The sequence below is a fragment of the Ursus americanus genome, chromosome 4 (assembly GCF_024610735.1).
Source record: "Ursus americanus isolate L20-20 chromosome 4, mUrsAme1.1.p, whole genome shotgun sequence".
Classification (NCBI taxonomy): domain Eukaryota; kingdom Metazoa; phylum Chordata; class Mammalia; order Carnivora; family Ursidae; genus Ursus; species Ursus americanus.
In genome coordinates this window covers 55,709,973-55,720,865 of record NC_142130.1, presented here as the reverse complement: position 1 = coordinate 55,720,865, position 10,893 = coordinate 55,709,973, and the positions used below count along the sequence as shown (strand labels likewise).

At 39.1% G+C, this 10,893-nt stretch overlaps 1 protein-coding gene across 3 annotated transcripts; it reads right to left on the bottom strand.

The window, feature by feature from the left end:
• Positions 1-1,049: 1,049 nt before the first annotated feature.
• Positions 1,050-9,969, bottom strand: LOC148110254 (uncharacterized). 3 transcript variants are annotated; one of them, XR_015724223.1, is made up of 4 exons: positions 9,782-9,969; positions 9,485-9,608; positions 9,191-9,287; positions 1,050-3,098 (listed from the first exon to the last, which is right to left on the bottom strand). XR_015724223.1 is itself a non-coding variant. In XM_087861704.1 (4 exons), the coding sequence occupies exons 1-4, from the start codon at positions 9,912-9,914 to the stop codon at positions 2,925-2,927; spliced, it is 498 nt and encodes a 165-aa protein (XP_087717830.1). In that variant the 5' UTR covers positions 9,915-9,969; the 3' UTR covers positions 1,050-2,924. The 3 variants fall into 3 exon arrangements, 1 of the variants encoding a protein (XP_087717830.1); XM_087861704.1 differs by having other exon boundaries at positions 9,485-9,578; XR_015724224.1 differs by lacking the exon at positions 9,191-9,287 and having other exon boundaries at positions 9,485-9,969.
• Positions 9,970-10,893: the final 924 nt, after the last annotated feature.

The following is a 10,893-nucleotide window of genomic DNA, read 5'->3' as shown; positions in this document are numbered from 1 at the left end:
TAAGAAGTTGTGGTCCATATATACAATGGAATATTACTCAGCTATCAGAAAGAACGATTTCTCAACATTTGCTGCAACATGGACGGCACTGGAGGAGATAATGCTAAGTGAAATAAGTCAAGCAGAGAAAGACAACTATCATATGATTTCTCTCATCTATGGAATATAAGAACTAGGATGATCGGTAGGGGAAGAAAGGGATAAAGAAAGGGGGGGGTAATCAGAAGGGGGAATGAAACATGAGAGACTATGGACTATGAGAAACAAACTGAGGACTTCAGAGGGGAGGGGGGTGGGGGAATGGGACAGACCGGTGATGGGTAGTAAGGAGGGCACGTATTGCATGGTGCACTGGGTGTTATACACAACTAATGAATCATCGAGCCTTACATCGGAAACCGGGGATGTACTGTATGGTGACTAACATAATATAATAAAGAATCATTAAAAAAAAAAATAGGCTTCACAGATATTTACAGGACAGATAAAGAAAGGGGGATATTATTTGAGCCAAGCTCAGACAGACTTCCTCCTCACTCTAGCTCCTGCTCAGAGCTGCTGAGGGGTAAGCAGGAGAAACACAGGAGGATTTTCTGAATCGGAGGATTGAGTGCTATGAAGTCTCCCTAATCTCCAGTTCTCCAGACTCTGCAAAACTGGATTAATATGAGACGGGAATTATCCCAAAGTAAAAAGCCGCTGTGGTGGATTTCTCCCTATTCTGAGGCCACAGAGTCCTATGGACGGTCTGGCAGCTGAGAATGTGCAGGAATGGCAGGATTTACAGTGGGCAGCGGCTACACAGGGTCACTCAACCATGGAAAGCCTCTCAACACCTCAGTGTTGGTGAAACTCAGCGCCCATGGATTTCCAAAGCATCCACTACCAGGAACACAGGGAATGTGGACCTCGGTCCTGGAAGATCCTCAGGGACTGCAACAGTGATCACTTACGATGGATGATCGGGATGGGGATGTGGACCCAGGTCAGCATATTACAAGGTCAAATTTGTATTATAAACTTGCATTACAAGGTCAAGAAGACAGGCACTGGGTTGAGGAAGAGGACGATTGAGGACTGTCTGCACAAGCATGAGCAAGCTAGAGTTATAGATTTTTAAGGAATCCTCCTAATAGTTTGTAACAAAATGCCAAAAATACAATGATAATAATTATAAAGATGCAGCTGACATTTATTGAATGTTTATTATTCATTTACTAATTATGCCCATTTTACAGATTAAAATGCAGAAAATAGGAGAAGCTACACAACCTTCCCAGGGATATTACACAACTTTTTTTGGAATTTCAGTTTTAACACATAATTCAAAAATGTATTTTAAAAAAATAAAATTTGAACCAAACATTCTAAAAACCCCTAAAGCACTTTTGCTCAAGAAATCAGAAAACCACTGCTTTGCTTAGGGGCGCCTGGGTGGCACAGCGGTTAAGCGTCTGCCTTCGGCTCAGGGCGTTATGGGATCGAGCCCCACATCAGGCTCCTCCGCTATGAGCCTGCTTCTTCCTCTCCCACTCCCCCTGCTTGTGTTCCCTCTCTCACTGGCTGTCTCTATCTGTGTTAAATAAATAAATAAAATCTTAAAAAAAAAAAAAAAGAAAACCACTGCTTTGCTGATCCAACATCTGAACCAGTGAGTAGCATTTACAGAAGGATAAATTTCTGTTCAGTATAAAGTATAAACTGATTCATACTTAAACTGTCAATCATGGAAGGACATTGGTTGAGATAGTAAGCGTCCTATCACTGGAAATGTTCAAGCAGAATTACAACTGCCACCTGCCAGGTATATGCTAGAGAACTGTGAGCCGCATACCCTCAGGTTCCTTTCCTATCTGATCTCTGATGTTGCTACGAGAATAGAGGCTTCTCTGTTGTTATCCTTCAGGTTAACTGAGTTGAAGCTGCTGATTGCAGGAGGCGTGATTAAATCTATTTCCTAAGATTGTGGAGTTTTAGTAATAATAGTAAACAGAGATAAAGTACTGAATTCGGTGCCTTGCACTGTTTTAAGTGCGCTCCATAAATTAACACAAGTAATCTTTTCAACCATCCTAATGAGGCCTGTATTATTTATGCAGATTTATCTAAGATCCAAACCTCAATATCTCGCTACCAAATCCACGCTCTTCCACACTGTGATACCGTAGTGAAATAGCTGCAATTATACGACCCTACAAGAAGAGAAGTTTCACTAAAACTCTGCAGATAAATGAATAAACAGACACAGGAAGTGGTTTGTTGCATAATAGGGAGTTTCTGTCCATGTTTCTAGTTTTGTCTCCAAAGCACAGGTTGATACTTTGAAAAAAATCAGTGCCAGAAAAGCCTCCCTATCATTAACATTCCTCCTTTCTGAATTCAGTACAAGTCAGCTTAATCTAAAATTTTTAATTTAATGGAGAAAAAAAAAGATAAGGAGAAAATCATAAAAATAGTATTAGTAGAGTATAAGTTCCCTAGCGTTTTTTTTTCTTTATTTTTTCCGTAACAATAGGATTTGTTTCCACAGAGGAATAACCACACACATTTACAGGTCCCTTATTGAATGCAAATCATGGTGAAGTGCTGAAAAGTACCCAGTTGTGAGGCAAAGTCTTGACTCCAAAGGAGCCTTCCTAACTCAGACTAGTTGGGGCTGGGAATACTTCACCCTCACCCCCACACCTCAGTCTTACTCATACATGCAATGGGGGTAATGGTACCTACCCCCCCATAGGAATATTTCTAATATTGAAAAGTTAACGCATGTAATTCTAGAACAGTGCCCGCCATGTAGTAAATCCCCAGTTAGGGTAGCTATTAATATTAGCTAGTGTGAGGAGAAATAGAGCGTGTAAGTGTAAATCTAAATTTACAAAGAGATAAATGATACTGCTAAGCAGTGTGTGAGAATCAGATGGTAGTTACAGATACCAAATATTCCTGGGTTCAGTGTCGGGTGAGAAGAATATGGTGGGAGGACCAGGGCTGACTGTCAGGGAGGAGGCTTTTGCAGGGCCAGGAAACAAATTCTTTTGGCCACCTTTGATGTGGCGCACTTTCAAATGCTGTCCCCAGTCTGTGATGTACACTTGACCCTAAAGGAAAAAAACAGAAAAACAAAGAAGAGAATGAAAAAGTTAAATAATAGGTGGGAAACAGTGCTAAATAAAAGAATTAAGATACACAGAGGTAACATGTTACTTCCTTTCCCCAATAAATATATATATTAAAATGTGTTTAATATTGTGATGGATGTGTAAATACCTATCACTGAATTGTTTGTCACTTTCCCAGCTAAATTCCTCCGTCAGATGACCCAAGTTTCTTAGCTTTATTTTTAAGATTTTATTTATTTGTTTGTCAGAGAGAGAGAGAGAGTGGCACAAGCAGGGGGAGCAGGAGGCAGAGGGATGAGCAGACTCCCCACTCAGCCAGGAGCCTAATGCGAGACGCAATTCCAGAACCCTGAGATCATGACCTGAGCTGAAGGCAGATGCTTAACCAACTGGGCCACCCGGGTGTCCCTCAAATTTCTTAGCTTTAAAAGTAATGATTAGTTTTTACACTGACCTGAAAAAGTGAAAAGCAGTTTAATTTTAATTTTTTAATTTAATTTTTTTTCACACCAAAGGGTTTTTATTGAAGACCCCATAGCACTGAAGCTCTGGGATTGGTAAGGTCAGTTTTGATGGCTGCTGCCTCCAGGCCAGGCAGGTGGCACAGGTGTTTATGTGTGAGGCAGAAGAATCCAGCTTCCCCCCCCCACCCCCCCCCACCCCTACCCCCCCACCCCCCCCCCCCCACACACACACACAGGAAAACGGACAGGCAGTTTTATAAATCCCACCTGGAGGGGAGCAAGCATAATGCAAATGACTCGACTTTTCTTCCTGACAAGTCTCACCTCCTCCTTACTTTTAAAGTGACCACTACTCATTTGTCTAGTTTTCTGATCGCTTGTTTTCATGTCTTCGAGATGGTTTTAACTGATTTAATAAATACCTAATGTTCAGACAACACTTACCAGGTTACAGCACTCTTTCCCACACATGATCTCACAGTAATTTTGAGAGGTGCACATTACTCATTCTAGTTTTCAGATGAGGTAACTTAAGAGTAGAGTCTGTGTGACTTTCCCTACATCACAAAGGCACGACTGGTCTATCTGTCGGCTGGATAGATTGGGAATATTATAAAGGGTTTCAGAAATGCTCAGTATGCATTTAAGGGTCCCCTGGTGTCTGGTCGAAAAAGGAAAATTTGGGGGAGGAACAGACAGTACAGACTTATATTTGAGTCTCTGCCTGTAACTTTTTTGTGTTGCCATCTATTGGTCTTACTTTCATTTCATTTTTGTTTTTGTTTTCTCTCTGAAAGAAAACTAGAAGGTTATTTTCCCTCGCAAAGTTCAGAACCCTGCTGGGAGAGCAACTTATTCCCACAACCTCCTGACTACGGCCTGGGGTCCCTATTCAGAGAAACAAGAGGTAGAATGATGGAATGAGATGCCCCTCCAGCAGCAGAGACCCATCCGACCAGACTGCTGGGTCCCAGGAAGCTTTTCCCAGAACTGCCCCATTGCCTAGTCCTCATTGGGGATTAAAGTCAACTGTTAAAGCCACAACTGTGTGTACTGGATTCATGAGCACCTAGGCAATGTGGCCTGGGTTAGCAAAGCTGCTTCCTACTGTGAAATGCTTTAACAGAAGTGGTGGTTCAAGACAGGCCTGGAACAACATAAAGAGTTTTTACAAGAGCGAGGGGGGCAGGACCATTGGAGGAGAGGTTAGCAGGAGCCCAAGACACCCCAGGAGCCTATTCATAAGCAGTCCTTGTCCATCAAAAAGGGCGAGGAGCTTCACCCAATCCTGGAAATAGGAACTTGTGGCCTGATGTCTCCTTAGTGTAAGATGTAAGAAAACAAGGATTAAGGCAAGTTTCAAAGACTAGGAAGAATTGAAAGGAGGCACGTACAGAGGCAAAGAAAGGTAAGTGGAGGGTAAAGGCAAAGAGCAGGCTTCAGGGTGTGATGGTTCATTTTATGTGTCAACTTGGCTGTGCTATAGTGCCCAGATAGCAAAATAGTAAGATGGTCAAGAATTATTCCGGATGTTTCTGTGAGGGTGTTTTTCAATAAGATTAACATCAAAATCAGTGCATTTTGAGCAAAGCAGATTGCCTTCCATAATGTGGATGGGCCTCCTCCAATCCCTGAAGGCCTGAAGAGAACAAAAGACCCACCGCCCCTGAGCAAGAGGAAATTCTGCAGTTGTTGGCCTTCACTTGGACTTGAACTGTAGCATCGGCTCTTTCCTGGGTCTCCAGTCTGCGGGATTAAGATTTTGGACTTGCCAACCTCCATAACTGCATGAGGCTATTTCTTAAAATAGATCTCTTTATGTGCATATATACTTTGATGTGTGTGTGTGTGTGTATCTCCATATATACACCCCAAATACATATTTCTCTGGAGAGCGTTGACTAATAGAAATGAGTTGTAATCCTCAGGCTATAAGAAAGAAAATTGACAATTGAGGCTGGTGAACAAAAACCAGGGATACAGCACTAAGAAACCAAACTGTGGCTCTGATTGGCAACATACAGGTACTGACTGCAGTCTTGGCTTCTTCATTTCTCAGCATTAGTTTCTCTTTGCTAACTTTTCTTACTTTCAATTGAATTCATCCCCTCCTATTTTATGTGTGGTTATAAATCACCTTAATTCTTTTTTAGGACAAGTTAGAAGTATACATAAGTAAATAGATTCTCATCATTTCAAGCAATTATGTAAGGCTAGATTGAGATTTCTACGTTTAAGGAAGAGGCATATGAATTATCCAAATTGAAGAAGAAACGATGAGGAGAGATAGATGATAAATGCCCAGAATCTAAAGAGATATTCAATGAAAGTCCAAGTGCATGTCAAGGGAAAATACTGTCGTAACAGAAAAGTGTTGAAATTCATCCAGAGGATAAACACCGAGCCACAGAGATGTGATAAAGAACCAAAAACTCCACATTAAAAAAATAAAAGATGAGTTACAAAAAGAGAAAATGCATTTGTGTTAGCATATCTACCTAAATTTTTATGAGATTTATGTAATTAAAAATATTTTATGATGGGAGAAAATTAAAGGGTTCAAGGAAAAGACATGAGTAGAGAAAACATTGTAAAACAATGAAAACATTTTGCTATGTTGTCTTTGTGTATATGCATTTCAAATGTGTACACTCTAACATATTTTTCTGAATTAATAATAACTTAGGTACAATTTCATGCTATGCTAGTAAGAGGAGTCTGTGGCATTTACGACTTTATGCAAGATGACAGCAGGGACTGAAAAATTACGAGGAGCAAACATCAGTGGAAGAATGTCCCACCGCAGAAGTATAATAAGACTGAGACGACTCCACCCCGCCTGCCCACATAAGAACCTGGCCAGGGTGCAAACCCAACCATCTAACAACACTGAAAGAAAGCCCAAGATTTCAGGAAGAAGGATTCTTCAGCTTGTAACTCATTTTTCCTCAACGGAAAGTACCCTTCAGTCTCATCTCTTTGCTCACCTGTGTTGTATCTCAGACCAGTCTGACCATGAAGTCACCATGCTGTGGTGGCTTGCCCATAGATTGTGACAGTCCAGGGAGGAGGCCAGGTGTTGTCTCTAAGACCTGGCTTGCCTTATTCCCTCCATACAGCTTCCTCTAATTTGGTGGGAATCAAAGGGGAGCGTGAGGGGTTGTGGGTTTTTGTTCTTTAATTGGGTAACTTTCCTTTCATTTCCCCATTCTAGGGATTGCCAAGGAAACCATGCTGAGGTTTTTCAGCCATTGGTAGCAGGCCCTTCAAATGTCACTAAAATATACTTTGAAGAAAACAAAAAGTAAAGCTATAAAAACTGGAACATGTTTTGTTTTGTTTTGTTTTGTTTTTAGGTTTCTTTCTTTACAAACACAAATATGCTCAAGTTCCTCTACGACTCATGAGATGCCTTTGTGGTTGAGCCAGAAGGCTACTGCCTTTAGAAAACATAACCCAGAAACTGTGGTCAAGCTGTTAGATGGTCATTCACTTCAATATAACTTCTAAACTCCCAAGCTAAAACTTTAAGTAGGTCACATATCTGGGTCATTGTCCAGCACCCGCCCTCTGAAATACCTTCCCCATATACCTGGATGTGTATGAAATACACAGTTTGAATTGTATGAACACTAATTTTACTTATTAGCATATATAGAAAAGATACTTGAGTGCCGCACAGTAAGTTCTATGAATCCTGAAGAATTATTATAACCTATTAAATAATTCTTTTTTCTAACGTATCTAGTCTCTTAAAGTAGAACTATTTAGAACATAACATGCATTTAATTAATCTTAACAGTGAGGTTAAAAACAGGAAGAGCTCTTTAAAAACACTGATAAAGTAATGACAACTCATGATAAAAAATTAATGTAACAGAATGGAAAGTTCTTTCTGATAAGAAACACCTACATGATGGAAAAATATGCATAAAGAAAATGATATTTTGAGACCTTAAAAAAATAGATGGCTTTTACTTTTTAATATTCATATTAATCTAATAAATCAATGCCTGCAGTTTAAAAAAATCAAATATAAATAAAGGCTTATAATGAAAAACAGCCATCTTCTATCCCATTTCTATCCACCCCAGCCCTGCTCTCCAAAAGCACTGACTTTTAAATCTTTTAGGTCTATCTTCTGTTTACCTCCATATTTCTAAATAAGAAATTTAATCTCTTATCTGTCTGAGGATATTAATACTACAGGTCTGTTTGTCTCTTGTCTCTGCTTATTTCTCTCTCTTTCTCATATTTGGAGATTTTCCCCAAAACTCTGATGATCCATTCCTCAGAAGAGACACTAAAGACTGGATTAGGTGCTCTGGAGGTAGAGAGATGGGGGTGCAGGGATGGGGGTGTACAAAGGAAAGAGCTAATCGTTTTGTGGTGAAAACACCAAAGCTCTCAGTGGTAACGTGTTATTTTTTTTTCCCCTTTAGAACTGTTCTAGAAAATAGTTTTCTAGAAAACAGCCCTTGGATCTCCTGCCCAGCTGGAAGCCAAACTCCCTTGGACAAAGAGGGTAAGCAATGGTTTGAGCCCCCAGTCAGTAGCACACTTCCAACAAACCTGTTTTCAGTCCCAGCCTGTCCTTTGCTTTTGAAAGTCTTAAAAGGGAGAAATGCTTAAGATATAAAGTTAAATGGGAACTATCAGGATACAAAATTATATACATAGTATGATTTACCTGTATTCGAACATGCATGAAATAGCTAGAAAGAAATACACCAAAATACTGAGTAGTTTTGATTATTTCTGAGTATTGTATAAAGTGTGATGGTTATTTGCTTCTTGATACTTTTGTTTATTTTCCAAAATTTCCACAGAGTATAGGCATAAATTTAAATATTAGGGAAAAAATACTTGGTTTAAAAAAAAAAACACACATCAAGATGCCAACAAGAAAACCCACAGAGGTTTATGTTGATATCAGAGTAAAAAGTTTTTTAGCTCCTAGCTTGGAAAATTGACAAGTAAATGTTTGACATTTATTTACATTTAGAAAATATGAGTAGTATGCTAAGAAATTTCCTATTGATGTGTTGAAATACCAAAATGGCCACTTGAGAACTTGGAAGCGCTCTGTAAGTCCTGACCCAATCCTTCTCCCCACTCACCTGAATTTGTGTTGTCGTTGGTTTTTCATTAGTTTTATCACCTAAAAACAGCCTGTATGAAAATTACAGCCTAGGGAGTATCCTCAATAGTATCATAATAATGTTATATGGTGACAGATGGTGACTACACTTTGTGGTGAGCAGTGAATAATGCATAGAACTGTTGAATCACTATGTTGTACGCTTGAAACTAATAAACATTGTATGTCAACTACACTTAAATAAGAAAAGAAGTCTATGGTCTAGCTTTGAATCCTCTGAATTTTATACAAATGAAATCATACTGTATGTCTTATTCTACAGGGTTTTTTTCACTCCATATTATATTTGTGAGTTTTGTGGATAATTCTGGTATTTGTATTTCTATTCTAGTGAATACTTTTATTATTATATCTTCATTTAACATCTCAGTTCTTCATTTCTTTAGACATTATCCATTAGTTCCCTCTAAAATCAATGAGAAATTAGCATATTTACATTTCCCCACCTGTAACTCCAGCCAGAAGTCAAGTTGTATTGTTTGTATGTTTTCTTTCTTTGTCAATATATTCTGCTTTCTGATTTCTCCACTTTCATTTTTAGTCCTTAAAAGTAAAAATGTACACCATTTATATGGACAAGCAAATTTTGAAATTTTTTGATCATGTGCTACTAATTTTATACCCGTAAAATATCCTTATTTGTAAATTAAGTATATGCATTAATGTGCTAATTTATTATGGACAAATAATTAATTACACACAAAAGTAGAACTCTTGAAAGGATAAAAATGTTTTCTTACCTTTCTTTCACTGAATTGCCAGGCACATCCTCTGGAGTAGAGACGCTCTCCTGATTTAGATGAACAGTGCCCAGTCCTTTCAGGATCCTGTATCCTTTTGAGAGTCAAGTCAGCATTACAAACTCTAAGAAAAATGCACACATTTCACATGATTTCAGGCAAAAACTCAGGAATTCCCTAGGAATTCAACAGTATTGGGATTAGAGACATTGCCAACTCCAGAATCTCTGTAATGAAGAGAAAAATAAAACATAATGGAGCCGTTTGCCAAGATATAAACATGATAGTCAAACTAACCCTGCTTGATGAAGTATGTAATAACGTGTTTAGATAACCTCGCCAACAGTAGCATAGTTGAATGAGTGATCCCAAACAGTTCTATCTTCTCTCCTGCCTCCCTCTTCTTTCTGTCATCTTCTCCCTCTCTCATGTCCCTCTTCTCTCTCTCCCTTTCTCTCCCTCCTTGTTTACTTTTCTTCACTTTCTCTTCCCTCTCCTCCTGCCCCCCCCCCAGTAAACCCCCAAAACCCAGGATTAGATTTTCTTCAACAAATGTGCTCCACCTACTGGTACTTTAAAGAATTTCACATTTAAATACAATTTGAGAAACTGGAAACACTATCAGATATTTTAATAGAAATTATTTTATTACCTAAATTTTAGTACCTCAGAAGATCTTGGTAATTTATGGACTAAGATCATTTCTAAGAATCTAAATACATGATTTGTCAAACATTCACATGCACATGGAGCATGTATTATTTTAATATCCTCTCATATGTAGAAACACAGCTTTTGTAATGTTTTAAAACTTATCAAAATCATATCCAACTCGTCCCATTTTTAAAAAAGATTTATTAATTTTAGAGAGAGAGAATGCGAGCGGAGAGAGGGGCAAAAGAAGAGGGAGAGAGAGGAAATCTCAAGCAGCGTCTCCTCTGAGTGTGGAGCCGGATGTGGGGTTCAATCCCAGAACCCTGAGATCTTGACCTGAGATGAAATCAAGAGTCGATTGTTTAAAGGACTAAGGCACCCAGGCACCCCCCCCCCCCAACTTGTCCCTTTTGATTTCCTTCTTCCCTCTTCCATTGGCTCAGGAAGCTACTTCTCATCCTCTTTCTCTCCTCCCGGTTCGGTCTCTGACTTCCCCTTCTTACTACACTACTTGTAGTACCCTACATGTACTTCCTTGGATGACTCACCTTCTTCCACTTTTTCAATTATTGCCTTTACACAAATAATTGGTAAATATTTGTTTCTAGAGTGAACTCTCCTGAGCCTTAGACTCACATCTCTAAATACCAGCTTGCAGGCACGTCAAGCTCATCAAAACTGCTCTCCTCTCTTTTGTTAATAACATCTAACCTTATCCACTTATCCACTGGTCTTGAACAAGCCACCCCAAATTT